At 37.2% G+C, this 20,084-nt stretch overlaps 1 protein-coding gene across 1 annotated transcript in view; it reads left to right on the forward strand.

The window, feature by feature from the left end:
* Window positions 1-3,032: 3,032 nt before the first annotated feature.
* The window catches only part of MIB1 (mindbomb E3 ubiquitin protein ligase 1), a 67,621-nt gene continuing 50,569 nt past the window's right edge, over window positions 3,033-20,084 (forward strand). Inside the window, exons 1-5 of the mRNA XM_026842060.1 lie at window positions 3,033-3,205; window positions 5,773-5,902; window positions 7,696-7,800; window positions 15,829-15,895; window positions 19,629-19,833. Of these exons, the coding sequence (XP_026697861.1) occupies window positions 3,054-3,205; window positions 5,773-5,902; window positions 7,696-7,800; window positions 15,829-15,895; window positions 19,629-19,833 (659 nt within the window). The 5' untranslated portion in view covers window positions 3,033-3,053. The remainder of the gene's footprint in view (window positions 3,206-5,772; window positions 5,903-7,695; window positions 7,801-15,828; window positions 15,896-19,628; window positions 19,834-20,084) is intronic.

Raw genomic sequence — 20,084 nt, forward strand, 5'->3', positions numbered from 1 at the left:
CTCTTGCCCATTTTCCTGCTGTTTGGACAAATTGAAGAATCCTGCAGCACTCAATTCCTTGGTCCTTCTACATCCAGAATAAATGTGATCTTTGGCAAACTGTCTTCCCTGAAGTTCAGCAACTGTTAAGGAAAAAAAATTCAAAGATGTACAAGTTCTCTGTTTCTATGTGAAATGCCAATTTAGCAATCATTAAAAAAAAAAATCCCAAACCCACACCTCAGCCTTTAAGCACCATAACTAGTTAGAGTTTTTAAGCAAGACAGCAAAACACTAACTGGTTATTGGAGTCGTTTTAATGTACCTTCTCTTTAAGACAACCGAAAAACCAGTGAAATGGTTCAACACAATTCATAGCAGTGATATCATAGCTCTACTGTGAGATCATAGCTAATACTATCTTATTGTTACAGATAATCAGCAGATACCAGACATCAAACTCTCAGTGTGTGCATAACAAGATAGCTAGTGTTCTGCTTGATGTTAACCCACCGTGTTGGGAAGAAGGTCATTGACAGAGTTGTGTGTGGGTGTTTTCCAAGTTCTTGTTCTGCAGAAAAATAGCCTTTTCAGTTGTTGTTACCAGGCAGCAAATACTTTTTAAATGTAGAAGGCTAGTTAAAAAGAACCATTATGGTGTACAAGGTGTGTTGTCTAGCAGTTGGTATTAGCAAATAATATTGTGGATTATAGGACTTGTTTTTGCCAGACCTTTCAGAATTTCAGCATGAACTTTGTGGTCGAAGTATGGATGCCACCTTAGTCATGAACCGCACCAGGAATTACCGTGATCACTTGGTATAACATCAGCAGTTCCGGGGTTTTTGTTGTCACTGAAGGCTATCTTTGACTGCCCTGAAGAGCTGCTCAGATCTCTGTGCTGCTGTGTGCAGTCTTTACTCCAAATGCGTTGCCTTTTTCAGCCTTACCTAAATATTTATTCCAGTGTTTGTGCATCAGGAAATTTTTTAATCATGAGGGCAGAAAGCTCCCTAAATTTATAATCAGGGCTGGAAGAGGGTGGAGTGAGAAGCCTTCTTTAAGAGAAATGAACACAAGATGGTTTTGCTGGCATTCAGAGGGACATTGATGGCTAAAGAAATGGGCCAGCGGGATTCTCATGTAATAAAGGGAACAGCTGAACCCTGTACCTGAGGAGGAGTAACCTCTGCAGCAGTACAAGCTGTAAACAGCTGTCTGGAAAACATCTGTGCAGTAAAGGACGTGGGGGGGGTCCCAATGGACAACTGAGTGACTGTGAGCCAGCAATGTGCCCTTGTGGCAATGAAGGCCAGTGGTATCTGGGGCTGCGTTAGGAGCATTGCCAGCAGATTAAGGGAGGTGATTCTTCCCCTCTACTCAGTGCTAGTGAGACCACACCTGGAGTACTGGGTCCAGTTCTGGGCTCCCCAGTGCAGGAGAGAGGTGGACATACTGTTTCAAGTGAAGGGGCTGCAAATGTGTTTGAAATGATCTTAAGGCATCTGGTGTGAGGAGAGGCTGAGAGATCTGGTGGTATTTAGTCTGGAGAAGAGAAGGCTCAGGAGGATCTTAAGAGTATAAATACCTGATAGAGGTTGTAAAGAGAATGGAGACAGGCTCTTCTCAGTAGTGTCAGGTGACAGGACAAGAGGCAATGGGCACCAATTGAAATACAGGAATTTTCACTTAAGCATAAGAAGAAACATTTTTGCTATAGGGATGATGGAACACTGGAACAGGCTGTGTTGTGGAGTCTGCATTCTTGGAGGTGCTCAAAACCTGACTGGATATGGTCCTGGGCAGCCAACTTTAGTTTACCTTGCCTTGAGCAGTAGTGGTTGCAGTAGACAATCTCCAGAAATTACTTCCAACCTGAGCTATTATGTGATTCTGTGAAATGATCAGACAAGAAGGCATTTCCTTCAGTTTTGCATCTCCAACTGTTGCTTTTCTTTACTATGGATGGCTCAGCTGTTGGACACAAGTGACTAATAGGTTTATAGTGAATTTGGCAGTCATTTCTAAAACCATCCCTTCTGGAGGGGACAAAACCTGTTCTTCCTCAATAGTTCAAGAGTGATCTGGTTTTTTGGGTGTTTTTTTTGGAAGGTGAATGACTGGGAAAAATCTGTGTTACTCTGACCTTTTAGCGCTCATTTTTATCTTGTACTACAGACTGAATGCCAGTGCTTCTCCCTTCTATTGCTCATTTTTTTCCAAACAGCAGCAGATTTATTTTTTTTTTTATATAAACTTGTGGCTGTTCATGGTATTCAGGATGCATGGATGGAAACTGTGACTGATCACTTCCACTCTGCTGTAGCTTGACAAAACTGTAGGAGTAAGTCTTGACAACTCAGTTTTTGTGGAAGGCTGGGTAGAGCACATGCTAGTGGATTATATCTGGTCTGTCTCTGCCCCATCTTTTTCAAAAAACCCAACATATAAAGCAGCAAAATGCTTCAAAAGAGGTAACAAATTTTCATGAAGCTAATGGCATCTATCCAAGAGAGCTTATTTTTTTTTCCTATATAAATAAGAATAGAGGTAAACACTTACCTTTTCCACTGTACAAAATGTGTAAACCAAACTGTCATGATTTTCAAACTGTCATGAACAGTTGAACAGAGTGGCTTTCATGGTATAACATCTGTTGATAGTCTTAATCCAGAGATAAATTCCAAATTGCCTGTATATTTTGATATACACATTTCTGACCCTTTAACTTGTAGTTAAAGGATTTTTCATTTTCATTCTCTGATTTGTATAGATGGAAAAAAACAAGCATAGCTTTCTCAGAGCTGAGAAAAACCTCTTTTGAGCTCTTTGAGCTGAGAAAAAATAGAACTTCTCAGGAACAGACTGAGAACTGGACATAAGAGGCAAAGTCTATTATATTTTCCCCTCAGTCGTATAGGCTGATACGGCATGACTAGCAGCCTTTCTTTATTGTTAACTTTCTACTATATGGTTTCAAGTTATAGCAGTGCACAACAGAAATCTATGTAGTGATGTGGCAAAGTTAAGTTTTTTTTCTTTTTGTCCCCACAGGTATCAAGCATGATGGGACTATGTGTGATACTTGTCGACAGCAACCCATCATTGGCATCCGATGGAAATGTGCTGAGTGCACAAATTATGACTTGTGCACAGTTTGTTATCATGGGGACAAACATCACTTGCGGCATCGTTTTTACAGAATTACCACACCAGGAAGTGAAAGGTAATTTTTTTTTTCCCCCATTAAATTAAATGGAAACAGTTACTTGTGGTTAGCTTTTAAACTGCAGTTTCTTTTCTCATTCCAGTCTTCTTATGTCTTGTGTTATCATAGAGCGGTTTTAAAATAAAGGCAATTACCTTTACATAATGTATAACCACAAAATGATTTGTCAATTAATTTCTGAATGTGAAAGTTCTATTAGGTTCAGAAATTGTGTAGATGGTTTGAGGGCAAAATACCCTCCTTCTGGGCTATGAAAAACAGAATGACCTTGGAGACAAAACCTTTGACTTGATCTGCTTAAATTGCTCACTACAGAAAGTGGAGAGAAGATGATGTGAGGGATTGTTCTACCCTTGCCTTATTTTTCATGTCCTTTTCTTAAGAATCTATTATTGTCTCCGAGTGAAGAACTGAGTGAAATTGGCATTTAGTGTTCCTCTGTAGTTGCTCTTGTGTTCTTTACTTTAAATAACTTGTCTGAATCCAAAGCCCCCCTCTGTCATGATTTATCTACTGGTTAAGTGAGAACAGTGATATTTGCCTGTTATTAAATACTGGGAGAGTTATGGTAAAGCATTGTTTAAAGACTACATGCTGCTGTATCACCTCTGTGATAACTCTCCAGAATGTTCTTTTTTTTAAAAAAATCATTGGAAGCTTTTTGTGTTAGATATGATACTCAGTTAAATGCAACACATGTGAGACAACATTTATTTCATCTTCTTGAACATGTAAGATTTACAAATATGTTGTATTTCAGTGGTGTGTTTTTATCAGTGCTTTTACAGTTAAGAGAAGTGGTTGGAGCACACAGTCTGAGTTCTCATACGGTATCTTGTTAGGGACTGTGTTTATTTTCTCAAGTGTTTGTTCTTGAAGTTTAACTATAGCTTAAATGTTCAGGTCAGTGGGTTAATCAAAAAATAGCTTCTGTTTTGTTGAGATTCATGCCAGCAGATATAGGTACCAAATAGATATCATAAGCTTAGTGTCTCAAATAAAATGTTTAATGCAGAACAAGACTTAAATCCAAGAGTAGAAAGTACTGGCTTAGTGTAATTAATAAGAGAATGGGTAACAAAATACAACTCTGTTTTTCTGTTTATTTCTTTTTAAAAAAATCTCACTGCTTTTGAGAATGCTTGCCAGACTTTTTTTTCTTCTACTTTTTTCTCTAGCTGATGTTTACTTTGTAGTTTTAAGTGGTCTGTTAGAGTGTATAAAGCATAAGTGCGATGTATAGAATTGCAGGAAATCTTTTGCATCTTGTCGATTTCTGCCTATCTTTGTTTACTCCTGTTGAGTTGTTTTGCAGCTCTTACCTAAAAGGCAGCTTCATCTGCCAAGGAGCTGTTTCTATTGGCTCAAGCTTAGCTGAGAAAAATTTGTTAAAAGTTAACTGTTTGAGGGAGGAGAAAAGGGCAAAGCACGGCTATTGAATTTGAGGGGTATCTCTAGGAAAAATGGCAAGAGGCATGATGTTTGGATGAAGGAAAGCATAAGCTCTACCTATTTTCTTCTTGAATTGGTATATCATACAGGCAGCATACCAAATGATGTATGGCTGGGTTTTGTCTCAGTTCTGTAGGTGTTGAGGACTTTCTAAAATGCTGCTATAAATAACATAACTTTGTGTTTTCTATTACTTTTTTATATTACTTAGATAAAAATGGCTAATATTTTTTCATGTGCTCTTTGCAGTGATTCTAACAGTTTAACTTTTTCCTTGTCTGCCATCTGCTGGCTGTTAAAAGTTTAGCAGGAGGGTGATAAATTCCTGAAAAGGTCAGGAAACGTTCAGTATTTCAGTTGAAAAATACTTTTGCCTGGCAACATTTTCCTGGCATGAAGTAAGAAATCTGGTTGTATACAAGCCGGTGGCTTTTGAGATGACTGAAAAGGCAGGAAAATGTTTGTCTCTTTGTTTCTAGCTGTAAGTTAAATACTCATGAACTGTTCTGTTTGGACTTACCTACTTCAGTTCTGTTGAAGTCAGAGGGAATGAAGAGGTTTGCTTTAGAAGAATAACATGACTAAAATAAATGGATGGTGATAAATTAAACTTGCCAAGATATGCTGTAATAAGCATGTAGAAATTGGACATGGAGGGAAAAGAGATGTAGCTCTTACTTAACAGCATAATTTTGAATAAAAACGGCAAGGCAATTGCAAGACAGTAATATTGGTCTAGGGTGCATCTAAAAGAAACAGAAATGTGTTGTTTATATGACTCTCTATGTTTCTTTAAAGATTTTAATAATACGAGTACAGATCTGTATGTAAGTGGTTACAATATTATTGCTGGTAGTAGGAGGTTTGGAGAATTATAATTAAATTCTCATAATTAAAAACTGATTATAAAGATAAATCAGATTTAGGAATATCATGGGTTTTATTTTGATGGCGCCTGTTTGAGTTGAGAATTGAATGGATAGGATTCATGCACTGAAATCTGTGCTTATGGGGTTATTTTTGTTTCAAGATGCTTTTCTCCTTTCCCATCCCCAAAGATTAATTTTGGACTTTATCTTGACATTTGTGGGTTCTTCTTTTAATAACTTCAGGGTATTGTTGGAGTCTCGCCGTAAATCAAAGAAAATTACAGCAAGAGGAATCTTTGCAGGTGCCAGGGTGGTGCGAGGAGTTGACTGGCAATGGGAAGATCAAGATGGTGGCAATGGGCGTAGAGGGAAGGTAAAAATAAAATGGTTTAAGTAAGAAGATGCATTTTTGCATGCTCATGTAATGGCCTCAGTGGCCTTTCTAATTGTGTGTAAAAATAACATCATAAAAGTTACTTTTTTAATTTGCTGGACATTATTTAATCTTATTCTGTAATGCTCAAAAATTTAGAAAGAGGAGGGGAATGTATACTATGACCAGTTATTTTAAATTTAAATTTACATTTTTACAATACCAGCACAGAATCTTTAATAAAAAATACTACATTTTTGTCTTAGTTGGTCTGTTTAAGACTGGCTTGTAACAACATTAAGATCTTGGGCATATTTCAGCATTACTAGAGAGCTGGTGTAAAACCAGAGCTCTCAAGTATAGCCATTTCTGGTCGTCACTGCATTCTGCAGTCTTATTGCTTGTGGGTCAGCACATTTGTGTAACTCTTGTTCTTGGTTTTCACTGCTTGTACCCTGGACTTTTGTTTTTCATCTACTAATTATATGGACTTTTTCAGTTTAAAATGAAAAATTTTGCAGATTTTGGATGTGGATATTATATTATTGGCTTAGGGTGTGATACAAGTGGTTTTTTTATATGATTGTATAATAAAAATATTTGGATTTATTGAAAATCGTATGGAATGATATGTTGCTAATCATAACCTTTGCAAATTTTGCATTTACCTTGAGAACTTATGAAGGTTTTTTTTACAAGTATGAACATGCAGCAGAGAGTGTAAAATATTATTACTTTAATCTCCAAATATGAGATATTCTAGAAAGAGAATTGGATGCCCTTACTATCTTGGTGAACTGGTGGGTTTTGTTGCATTTATTTTTAATAGGCTTAAGCAGCATTTAAAAGAGAGTGAAAAATTCCTGAATAAGATATTTATCCTATTTTATATCCTAGACATTTATAGAAGCTTTAGGACTTTTAGGGATTTAATTTTGGATTTTATTGGGAGGAAATAATAAAATTGCATCTCCTAAAGCAAGTGATGATCAGATGCAGCTTTTTTCATCTGATTATTTACCCCTTGCTGTGAATTTGGTAAGATACTTTGAAATCTCTGAAACTTCACAAATCAAGAATCTTACTCTGCATTGTCTTTATGTACTAAACTTGAATTAGTAGGATTATTTGCAATCTGAAAATATGAATAAATGCATATAAATGTTTTTAACAAGGAAGAGCAGATGGTAGATAGCAGAAACGGCTCTTAAATACAAATAAGAATGAAGACAAATTCTGGAAATGGATTCTTTTGAATACAGAAGAGTTTTCACAATTTGGTGCATGGCCTCATGATTTCAGAAGTGTCAGGGAAAGGCCTTTTTGCTGCTCTTTTTTTGTACTGCTGTTAAACAGATTGGTTCTGGAAATAAAACTTTGTCGCATGCAAAGAGTGCACTGCCACCAGGCTAATACAGGTTAAACCAGACAAATTGAAGCAATTAAAATAGTTTTCATCCTGTTTTTCTTAGTTAAATGCTGCTTCTAGTGAGAACATGTCAAAGCATCATAAAATAAATTTTTGCAGTTCAGATTTTGTTCTCTGCTTAAGCAGTTACATTACCTACCAAATAGATGTAAGAAAAATAGGCCTACAAAGTATGTATTCAGGCTGCCATCTTATTAGGACACCTAGGGAACGCTTGTATCAAACTGAAAACAGTTTCAGAATAAATTTGATTAAATTCAGTAAAACTGCTGTATTTTGAATAATTCTGAAGCGACAAATAAGGTTTTAAGTTCAAATTGTGCATGGAAGTCTTTGTTCTAGAAACAGTTTTCTTATTGAATAGGTAACTGAAATCCAAGATTGGAGTGCGTCAAGTCCACATAGTGCAGCATATGTTCTTTGGGACAATGGTGCTAAAAACCTTTACAGAGTTGGCTTTGAAGGCATGGTAAGTATAGAAGAACACAAAGGGTAAAATGCGTGGTGGGGGAAGGGTAGTAAGAATAACTTGTGCTTTATTACCCTGCTTTTGTAATATCCTTTGTCAGTTTGCATGCTGTTAGTCAGGCCATTGTGAACACAGCTGTATGGATCATGCATATGTATTAGTAAGAAAGTCTGATCTGGGTATTTATAAAACATGTGAATAATTTAAGGGCTGCTTTCTGCTAGAGGATAGTAAATGTTTACATCCCGTACATGACTGTCTTACTGTGCTACTATTGTGCTTAAATTAAAATTCAGAAGAGCCTTAGTTACAAACTTCTTAAAGACGCTATTTCTTTAACTCCTGAATTCCTCAGTTCACATCGAATTTTGGTGTGATTACTGCAAGATTTGCAGTTTTTAAAGTTACTGGCAACACTCAGAATCCTCTCAAGACCATTTTTTTTTGTCAGTGGAAGGGTGTTGAATTAAGTTACAACCTTAATTTGCTTTAGCACTAAATTTTTCTTTTTCACTTCCTAGCTTCTACAGCTGCTTCTACAGCTTTAGAGAGAAAATGGGTCAGACTCTAGCCAAAGTGCCTTCTGTTGCTGTGTTTTCTTATCCTAATGTGGGTCAGGGAAAGGTTACTTTGATTATCAATTGCTTATAACATCTTAATTAGCATTTTCTTTGCATGATTTTTTGTTTGATACTGCAGAGAAAAACCATGTTAACTTAACATTGAACTGTCATCTTGTCAGATGTGTATCAGTAATAACATGTTAAACAATGACTGGTCTAAAATATTTTGCCTTACAGCCTCACTTGAAATAAAGTTTACAGTAAAAAATAAAGACTAAATACCACTTTTGCAGTAAATTCATATTTCACTGTCAGTTTTAAAAAGGGTAAACATCTTTACTGCAGGTCAGCTTTTCTGATTCATGAAGATGCTAAGGATAGAATATAACTTGTTATTTAATTATGCGCTTTGTGGTCCTCCCCAGTTCTAAAGAAATTCCTTATATACTAGTAAAATAGAAAGAAAATTCTATGTAGTATTTTGTAGTATAATATTATTAAGCCAATGGTTGGTATCTTCCCTCTTATATTTGGCTGTATTGCGTGAAAAAGGAAAACAATTACAAAACCTGGATAGTGTGAGATACAGATCAACTGATTTATATTTTTTAAAGGGTTTTTTTCATGCAGTTTCAGTTACTTTGTTAAAATTTGTGGGTTGCATAGTAGGAGTTCTGTGGAATCATTATAGATTCCTTCTGGCCTCAGAAAAAATACATTTAATATAAGCAGTATTCTGTTCTGAAATAGTTATTCCCTTAATAATAAAAATATATTAATCATAAAGCAACTATATTTTGTTGCCAAACAATTGCCACATAAGGAAGTGTTAAATATTTCTAGAATACTTAACTATGGCAGCTGTAAATTTGAATGGATAAGGCTGACCCTACAAGATTTGTCCAAATAGAAATAATTGGTCAGTGATTTAATTAACAACAAAAACCCTGTTAAAATGTGTAAGTGCATATATCTATGTATTATATATAGGATTATATATAAATATGTACATACATATGTATAAAAAGGTTAATTTGAGGCTTTATGTGTAGTGCTTACCTGATTGCAGTACATTCCTACAATAATTTTATCTTTGTCAGATACTTTTATCAACTGCAACTTTCACTTCAGACATAATGGATTCTTGGATATCTGTGACAATCATTTGAATGTAATGCTAAATTTTATAACTGATTAATTACTTTCTAAGTGTACAGTTCATTAGGATTATTTACTACTATTTATGTGCTGTTATGTAACACTGACTAATAGACTGTCAGAAAGTTCATATAAAGTTGGAGCAAACGTGTTCTGGGACTTGAAAATTGGTTAAGAATGTCCAGAGAATGTGGAATCAACAATACTGGAGAGTGTGTGCCCATGTAAATACAGCTGGGAAGAGACCCCTGCTTGCAAATGGGTAACACTTGACTCAGATGCAAATGGAGCTGATTAAAGAAACAGCTTATTATTGTAAGTCAGGGTTGCTTGTTTGATAGCTGACAGGCTGCATCTGGTCCTCAAAATTAATCTATCTGGCCTGGCAGCTTTTCTTTGGGAGAGATGAGGATTGGCTGGTGGGACAGCAGGTGCTGGCTGAAAGCTTGCATTTATTTGTGCTTAGAACCTTAGGGTTTTTATTTGAGTTTGCTGTTGCTGTGTTTACATATGAAGTGGTTGATAGAGGTGCATCGTGCCTTTCCTTGTGAAGCCTGGCATTTAAATCTGGGAGTTTCTGCTGCCACAGGCCACAAATTCCCAAACTGAAATATTTTTTTATGATTCTGTTAGGTTGAATAATGTTTGCTAGATCCATAGTAGGACTAAAGTACTGTTGGCTAATAGGGTTATTGACACTGTATTTCATATCTATATGTATTCTGATTCTAGAGCCAGAGCTGTTATAACCACATTACCTGCTGTAAAAATATGTGAACATAGCCTTTTGTGATAAAAAGATACCCGATGTGAAATTAGAGAGTTAATGAGAATATTGTGATGTAGCTTTTTGGACTTGTTTCTGGTTTTTATTTCTTCATATCACACAGCTGAGGATGTAAAGCTGGTAACTGCCATTGGTTTTCAATAAGTGTTATATTTCACTACTTAGCAAAATCATTCTATTATTATGAAAACTTAAGAAAATAGTTCCATCAGCTGGAATGCCCTAAATCAATTTCATTATTTAGGAATCTGTTTGTGCTACTAAATGTCTCTGCTCTGTACTGCTTGCCTTTTTTGTTGTGATTAACCTCCTTTTTTTGTTTTTCATTATGGAGGATCTTGCTTTCATCTGTGTAGCCTCTGAAAGAAGTAACTGTAGTTATCATCCATCATTGTCACAGTAATCTGTAAGCCATCTGTGTTTGTGTACTTTAGTCCACAAATTCTGAATAGTTGAGTGCATAAAGGAAATTGAGAAGATTCCTTGCCCTTGTGTTTTTGACGTTACTTTAAACTTTCTTATCCTGATTAATACCTAATGTCTGTTTATCAACATTTATCTGGGTTACCCCTAAACATAATCCATGAAATTACTGTAGAAGATTTTAAGAATGACTTATTAACACCTTTTTTTTTAAAAAAAAAACCCACAAACAAACAAGGTAGATGTCTCAGCATACTAGGTGCACTGCAGGTGAGTGTTATAAAATATATAGAAATATGCCTTCTGCTGCAGTTACAACTGTCAGATAGGTAAGTAAAATCTTCAGCTCTCTAATCTTTTATCCCCAGTACATTCAAAATGAGGAGTTTAGAAAGAAGCAACAAGAACTTTTCATTATTTTGATAGTTTAGTGTCCTTCTGTTGCTTCTAGGTGCTGTTCAAAACTGATTTAAAATACAGAAACATGAATTTTGGCCACCTTTACACATGCAGCAGGTGGTTTTTATTACATTGCTTATAATGTAGCCAAAGTTAGGTGGTTACTTGTTTTGGAATCCAGAGAGGAAGGAGATACTTATGTATACCTTGTGCTTTTATTTGCATTTGTCAGCAGACTTTCTTTCACTTCTTGTTTACGTAGTCTCATTTCTCTACATTTCTCTTGTAGTCTCAACCAAGCCAAGTTTTTCACCTCTCTGTAACTGAGTTGCTTAGAAACATATTTCCGTTAAGCAGAAATGTACTTACTGATCCTTTTCCAATTTTGTTATTTACAGTATTAACCCACAAGGAGGACTTTAAAATGATCCTTCTTAAAAAAAAAAAAGTGTTACACATGGGAAGTTTTTATAAGTGCCTATAATTGATAGGTGATAAACCACTCAGGATTTGTATAAGCTCTCTGATTTCTTCTGTAAGAAGCTGTTGCTATTGTTTTTATACCTCACACCTCTTTGTCATTTCAGACACCTTCTCTACCATCTTCTACTTTCTCCTTTTATTGCCTTCACTTTTCTCAGCTTCTTGAAACTGAAAATTCATTAAATTTGAAATAGAGCGTTTCTTATAAACCTTTAGTTAAAACTTATGGTTTTATCCACTCGATATCTTCTGCAGGTGACAAAGCAGCATGCAGTGGGCTTTCCCCCTTTGCCCTGTAAAGTCTTACTTTCTTGCCAAAAGCTGTTGTGAGTTTAAAGACTTAAAATGACCTTTAATAGTTGTATTCATTGCTACCTCATATGCCTGCAGCTGTGGCACCATTCCTGCTGGTATATCTGTAAGATCAGTATTCATTTCTCTCCTCGTGTTTGCTGCTGCTGTTAGATGCTATTTCAGTGCATCTGGATCAAACATTCTTCTTTTTCTTAGCATCACATTTAGTTTTCTTATCAAGTTTGTAGACTCCCCTCCCTGGTTTTGATGGATGGCATTCCATATTGATTAGAATAACTTTAAAACTTTTTCAAGGGCATGTAGTGATAGGACAAGGGCTAATGGCTTTAAACTGAAAGAGTGTAGATTTAGATTAGATATAAGGAAAAAATTATTCACTTTGAGGGTGGTGAGACACTGGAACAGGTTGCCCAGAGAAGCTGTGGCTGCCCCCTCCCTGGAAGTGTTCAAGGCCAGGTTGGACGGGGCTTTGAGCAACCTGGTTTGGTGGAAGGTGTCCCTGCCGATGGCGGGGGGGGTTGGAACTAGATGATCTTTAAGGTCCCTTCCAACCCAAACCATCTTGTGATTCTATGAATAGTTATTCTAGTAGGCAGCTGCTCATTCAGCATTGTTTCACCCTTGAAGGTCAGGGCTGATGGTGCTTTTACACCATCTGCCAACACTGCTGACATTGCTGTACATTTTTTTTTATTCGCTGAAGCTTTTATGATGATGAAATTGCTGCTGTTTTTTTCAATGGTATAATTGGATGGCAAGTCAAAGTAAACTGTCATGTTTTCGATATTTCTCACTTGGCTGAGCAGATCATGATCTTTATGTAATCCAGTCACATACAGCTGGAATGCAAAGACTTTCAGCAAGTCAAAAGGTAGATGCTAGAAGACCAAAGTTCTCCACCGTAGGCAAAAAAAACATTATTACCCACCAGTCCTGTGCAACAGCTAGTTACTACTGATCTGAAAATCCTGCTGTGCAATGTTTTGTGCTCATGCTGTTCCTTGAGTTTTTATTATAATGCTTTCCTGCTTAACAGGGGCTTCCATCTCTTCTCTAACTATACACAAATTCCACAAAGTCTATAGCTTGTTTTTCTTGAAAGAATACTATTCAGGGTTCATTGAATGATTTCTCCATCAAATCAGTGTATAAAACTGCACGTTTATATGTGTATAACACTGCAAGTTTTAGTATATAAATTACACATTTATCTCCACCATGGATTTAGCCAGTCTCACAGCTGCTACTACTGCTTCTGTACATGGTGTCATGCGTCTAAAACTTTCATTTTAACATCCCTTGTGTTTTTGTACATTTCCTTTTGCACTTGTACATCTTGTCTCCAAATGATCTGCTATTTCAATCCATTTACAAGACTCAGGGAGACTTGTATAACTTGTAAAAATCCCAGTGGGATTCTCCAAAGTGCAGTACAGCAGAGCTGGCTGAGTGAGCATGAGAGTTGGCAACAGCAATGTGCTGGCAGCCTGGCGTGGCCGGTCTTCAGCTGTGTTTGTGCTCCATCCTCACTAGGGGGGCCCCTTGCCACACAGTCCCCAGAGGAGGACAGCCAGGACCTTAACACCACCTCTCATTTTTTACTTAAACTACTTGGGCAGAAGAAAGCTTGTTTTCATTTTCTGATAAATACAGTAGCTGAGTGCTGGAAGTACAATTACTAGTTGCCTACCGAGCTTTTGTGGTACCAAAGTACAATCAAGTACAGTTTCCTCTCTTAAAACTCCAAGATCTGTTTTTGGGTTGGTTAACGTTTTTAAGACATTTGTGGGCCTTTATCATGTTGATGTTACTTTTATTAGCAGTGCTGTTTGCAGAGTTGCTGAAGGAACTCTGCTGTATATCTGTATATAACTCTTTGCCTTAATCTCTGTCAGTGCCTCATGTTTCTGTGTGGTTTGAGTTGTCAGTTTTTTGGTGAAGGCTTATGCAAAAAAAGTAAACATGTTGCCTTGCTTCTCTGTGATACTTAGATCAGACTTTTTAATTCCTTAACGATCGAACATTGATTTCATCATGTAAGTGAAAGGAAGGCAGATGTGAAGCTGAGGTTAAGCATCAAACTACTACTTAGTTTTACAACCAAGTGTATCATTATATTCCAGAAATAGACTATGCATGGGGCACAGTACAGGCAGGGTAAAAAGACAGTGCAGATTTGTAGGTTTCTGGGTTGGTTTGTTTTCTGTAAAATTTAGGGTGTCTTAACCTGCTTCCTAATAATTTCTGCTGAGAGATAGTAATTAGCTTTTTACTAAGTATTTTATTTATTCTGCTAGCTTTTAGCCATCAGTCTGCTCTGTACATCAACACCTGCTGTAACACAAGCAATCTTTCGCTCCGATTTTGCTTGCTTGCCTGGGGTGACGACTGTTTAGGATGCTCTTGCACTCTTCTTAATGCTCTGAAGAATGTGAAAACAGCTCTTGCATGTATACCCCTTCTTGACTCCTTCACAGACAGCTGGTTGTTGCATGGCACGAAGAGTCTGTATTCAGCGAGTGAGACCAAGTGCTCCCGGGCACGTTAAATCTCTGTTGGTCTAGGGAAGTTAATGAGTTTGCCATCTGGGATGGTCAGCACAGCCCCTTTGTCTCTGGCTGAGTTAAACCCAGCACCTGCCCACTGGGTAGCAGCATTTTGTGGCAGGCCTGCTGCTGCTGGGCTGAGCAAAATCTTCCTCTGATTTCTTGCAGGATTTAAAGAGCGGCTAAATATCATTATTTTCATCTGACTTTTTCTTCACTTTTGCAAAAAGTGGCAGTACATTCTTTATAGCTTGGGATGTTTGATGAATTTTATATTGTTTCTGGCTGCTTAGTGGTTACAGGTCACTGGGGGTAGTATTGTGTTCATCAGTGTCTTGATGATTTGGAAGACTTGAGTTTTTATTTTAATCCTTTTGTAGGAGTGCAAACTGTCAATAAACTTCAGGTGTGGGAAAAATAATTGTTAAGCATTGTTTAGTTCTGGTTGATTGTATCATAACCACCACCTGTCCTCTCTTTCCTCCCCCATTGGATAGAATATTCTGACACATTTTGCAAACAGTTGCCTATCTCTTTCCCAACTCATCATGTGCACAAAATATCCTTTGTTTCATGAGAATTGTTCCATAAGGAACAAATGCAGATGGTAGCCATTTGGCTTTAAGGGTTACACAGGGGGGAAAAAAAAATAGAAGGAAGGAGAATTACAGGAACTCCACTGGCTTTATGAATAGGAGTTATTACACTTGAAACTTATGTTTTTCAGATAATATGAAACAGTCTTTCTGGAGGATAAGCTTTAGAACTTTTCAGAAATGTAATGTTTAGCTCAGCATAGTGTTGATTTGTTTTGGGTTTTTTTTTAAGTAATATCCTTGTGTTCTGTGTATTCTTAATTGGAAATTAATTGGGTCCTAGGTTTTCTTCTCCAAGTTAAACGTATCTGTCAAAAAGGGTTGAGAAGAGGGAACACTGATAGGCATTAAATAATCAGTACAGGAAGGTTGTGGTCTTGAGCACTGTCTGCAGATTCTGTTTTGTTTGTTTCTTTGCGTGTGTGCACAGACTTTTTTTTAAAAAAGGAAAGATAACTTTATAGAGCAAAGGAAAGGAGCTTTGTGTTGTTTGAATACCTTTCTCCGAGTTAAAAATGTCTCATCCTTTATAGCCTTTTATATTGGTAAAGGTCATTAAAAAGTTCAGAATGTCAGGGCTGATTAGATGGGAAAGTGTTTGAGATTATATGCATCAAGTAATGAATTAATGTGGCATGATTTTTGTATAGATAATTTTCAGCCTTTCTTAGTTAAGTGTATTTCAGTTCTAGTTTCACTGACTTATGTTAAACTGGAGCCTCAGTGAGGGCTAAAGTTGTCTCAATCTCTCTCCATAGTCTGACCTGAAATGTGTCCAAGACGCAAAAGGAGGCTCTTTCTACAGAGACCATTGTCCTGTGTTAGGTGAGTTGGAGATAAAGTAAAATTATCTTGATGCATGTAAATTGCACTTAGTCTGGATTTCTCTTTCCTTCTTAAATGTCATATAAAAGGACTGTCCTTATTAGTGAAATGTAAATGGTAGCATTTCTATGCTTTAATGATAAATTGTAACACTTATCTAAATGTATTTGGTGTCAGTGTGCCAAGTAAATGGCAACAGAGCTCTGAAGTGTTGACTAAGTAATAAATTGAGTCACATGTCTTGTGCGCTGTACTTCTAAAGAGTCAAACACAAATGTGCATTCATATTAGACTGTTGTAAATATTCAGAGATATTCAGTGAAGTAGGATGTACCTGGCCATAAACAGGACTTACTCAAACATATAATTTAACCTGTTATACTAATACTAGTATATGTTGTGTAATCTTGGTTGACGTTTTCTATATCAGCTACTGCACTGACTTACTCTTCTAGTGTCTTAGCTGGGCTGTAGACATGTGCAGAATATGAAAAATAATTGCCAGGTGTTTTAGTTGTTGAAATATGGGCAAGTTGAGATAAAGTTTATAGATTATGGGGCACAAATTTCTTAATAATGTGTATTTACCTGGTAAAACACCTGGTAATAAAACTGGGCACTACAGAAAATTTTGCTTTTATTCTTGGGTTTCTTACTATACTTTAATGCAGAAAAAGCTCAGCTGATAATACTGGCTTTTCTAAAGTAATGAGAATTCTCTGTTTACTAGTCTTAATCTAATTCCTTGCACAAGTACTTGAAGTATGACCCACAAGTACTGTTCTTTTATTCACAGCACTGGTGAAAATGTGAAAACAGTAACTGTTTTGTTCAGGGAAAAAAAAAAAGTTGTCCAAGAAGTTACTTAGCAATTGACTGTCAAGTAGATGAATTGTATAAAAGGCCAAGGCACTCTGACCTTTGTATCTCGCTTCTGTACTTAAAATTAATTTTGTCATTTTAGTCTGACATGAATAAAAGTTAAAAAGTAGTAATGGGGTCTTACTGGCTGTTACAGAGGTAAACTTAGGTACTTATGCATGCCCTTTATTCATTTTGGGTCTTGCTTTAAATGTACAGTTTGTTTTCTGCATGGTGCTTATTTTTAGGGTGATGCATGAATATTAATCACTAAAGACAGTAGGAGACTATTCTTTAACTTCTTCCCCTTCCAATGTATTAAGTTGCTCTTAATGGATGACAATGAACTCATTTAATCTTTTTTGCCGTATTATGCTCCACCTTCTCAGTCTTACTCTTTGTTAGAACATCTGTCCCTTTTATTTGTCTTCTGAACATAGTTCACAGATATGTTCATGCTGTGAATTTAGATGTATTCTTGCATTAAAAACTTGAAGGTTAATTTTGAAGCTTGGTGATATTTGAAGTAGAGTGTGAATAATACTCCAGCAGGGTCCCAATATAGGGTAGTATGTAGTTGAGGCAGAATACTGGGACTGATTTTGTTCAATGCCACCTTAGTGACCTTGATGAGGCAGAATACAATCCCAGACAATTTGCAGGTGATTGCAAGTTGGCAGAGGGTTGTGGTTGAAAGCTTCATTCAGAAGAGCCTCAAGGAAGTGAAGAATTTGGTGAATGGAGAACTCACGGAGTTCAATTAGAAGTGCAGTTTTGCACTCTGCTTGAAATAAGCCTATGTAGCAGGAATTCCCAGACTGGGAATTGTGAGTTCTTGAGTGAGGAGCCTTGCTGAGGAAGACCTGGGTGCTGCACTGAATACCAAATTGACTGAGACAGCAGCGTGCTGTCTTGCGAATAAGGCAAAATTCATAGTGGGCTATATTAGGAGGGTGGTGGGCAACAGAGCGGGAAAAGGTATTATCCCACTCTTCTCAGTGGTGATGGAGCTGTGTCTAGAATTTTATGTCCTGCTTGTGTCATTATTTGTTCATCTCCTCTTCCCTCCCAGTTTTGAGAAAATGTAGAGGGTCTGATGGTGGCCTGCTAGAGTGGTTAAGAGACTGAGAGGACATGATTTGCAAGGAGGAGGAGCTGAGCTTGTTTAGTCTGGTAAGAAGGAGGTTAAGAGGTAACTGACTAGCCACCTACAGTCACTTGAATGGTGACTGAAAATAATGCCACCAAAATTTCAGTAGTGGCAAATGGCATAAAAGCAAATGATAGTGGCCTTAAGGCTACCTTAAGTGACTTGAGAGGTTCAAATCAGATATTGAAGTAGTTCTCTGTTACACCTACAGCTCTAATTGCAACACTGGAAAAAGTCACTTGAAGAGGTGGTGGAACCTCAGTCCTTGAGTGCTTTCAGCACTCAAGCAAAACAACTGACCTTAGCTGGTAGTTAGTCCAGCTTTTTGTGGGATATCACACCGGGTGACCCCTAGAGATCCTTTTCTCCAACTAACGCTTCTATAATTCTTTGCTCGTTTTTATATCTTCCTTAGAGTTCCCTGTCTCATCAGGGCTGTCTCTGGGATGTTTGCTGTCTAAGTCTTCTATCTAGTGAATTCCATATCAGTAGCTTTTCTGAAGAATTAATCTTTGACTTTGTCCTCTGCAGAAGTGTCTGTTTCCCATGTTGTGTGTGTTTTGCTGTGAAGGTGGAGGGTGCAGACTGAAAGTACTGTTCCATCTGTAGGTCCTTTAAACTAAGACTGGGACAGAAAGAAGTCATTGGGTGGTCAGAGAAGTCAAAGTCCATTGACTTATTCATGGCTGTGTCTCCTTTCTCAGCAGTTGTTTCTTCAGTAGCATCAGATTCTTTTCTTCGCATTCTGTCCTCTAGAGAATTTTAGTGCTGCAGCTAGTGCTGCCAACATCTGGTGTGGATTTCAGGCTCTGGAATCAGTCTCTCTCCAAATAACGTGTTTTGTCTCTGTGGCAGGCTGTTTGTACTTATTAATAGAGTGCAAGGACCCTTTCTTCATTATTACCTCTTGCTTGGAAGAAGAAAACCACTCCCCCCCTGCCTTAGAGACAGCAACGTTACTAAAGGAACTCTGCACACCCTGTCTTTTGCCACCGATGTTGGCTATGGACCTCAATCTGCTTGACTTCTGCAGTTGTACTGTTCTGTGGATGGATGGCACCAGATACCATTCTCTAGTTCTGGCAGTGAGGAGGTCCACAAGTGTTTTCTCTCATCAGTTAACACATGTATGCCATTTCCCTCCAGCTAATGCATTTTTGCTATGACACATCTTTTGAAATCAGGCATTGTCCAGGTAGAAAGTTCTAATTTTAAATTTGCAGGTTAATTTTTTGTCTGTAGTCATCTCCCCACTCAGAAGATTAAAGATTTTCATTGTTGGTCATTTTCCTTTGCCAGTGCTTTGTCTACATTCAAGGACTGACCTAATTCAAAACCTCTTTCTGCAGGACTTCTGCTTATCTTTCAGCCTGTCAGTGGATAGATGGCACTTTGTGTATGACTCTTAAAATTATCAGAGCATTTATGTATCTGGATGTCTTAACACCATATGATAGCTGTTACCATCCCAGTTAGAGCCCACAGTGGAGCTTGTCACAGGTATTTAGCATTTAGCAGTGTCATTGTTATTTGCCTTGAAAACTCAACAAGAAACACCCAGTTGCATAGCCAGAGGTTCAGTATTCTTTTTTACCTATTCAGTCCCTTTTGCTATTGGCCACTACAGTTGCAGAGACATTAAGTCTCAGAAATTAACTTCTGCTCTTTAAATTGCATGGAAAATTAGTGTAGTCATGTAAACATTTTCTTATTCCATTTCAGGTGAGCAAAATGGTAACAGAAACCCTGGTGGGCTGCAAATAGGTGACCTTGTGAACATTGACCTTGATTTGGAAATTGTACAGTCTTTGCAGCATGGTCATGGAGGTTGGACTGATGGCATGTTTGAAACTTTAACAACAACTGGAACAGTTTGTGGCATTGATGAGGATCATGACATTGTAGTACAGTATCCAAGTGGCAACAGGTTTGTTATATAGCCTCTGTCGTTGATTCTCACAAACCTCCTTTCCTGTCAGCATTTGTGACCACTTGGTGCCTGAAACATTCTGTTCTCCTTTTGTGTCTACAAAGATTTCCTTGAGAATTTTTTTATTCCTTCTATAATGTGTAATGAGGACTTACCTTTAAAGATAATTTAGTGGGAAAAGGATGTTTGTTGCTTCTCTCATTTGGTAAAAATGTGAGTCCAAAATAAGTAATGATGTGGGCTATCAT

This window comes from Athene cunicularia (genome assembly GCF_003259725.1).
Source record: "Athene cunicularia isolate RWA chromosome 2 unlocalized genomic scaffold, athCun1 chr2_part1, whole genome shotgun sequence".
Taxonomy (NCBI): Eukaryota; Metazoa; Chordata; class Aves; order Strigiformes; family Strigidae; genus Athene; species Athene cunicularia.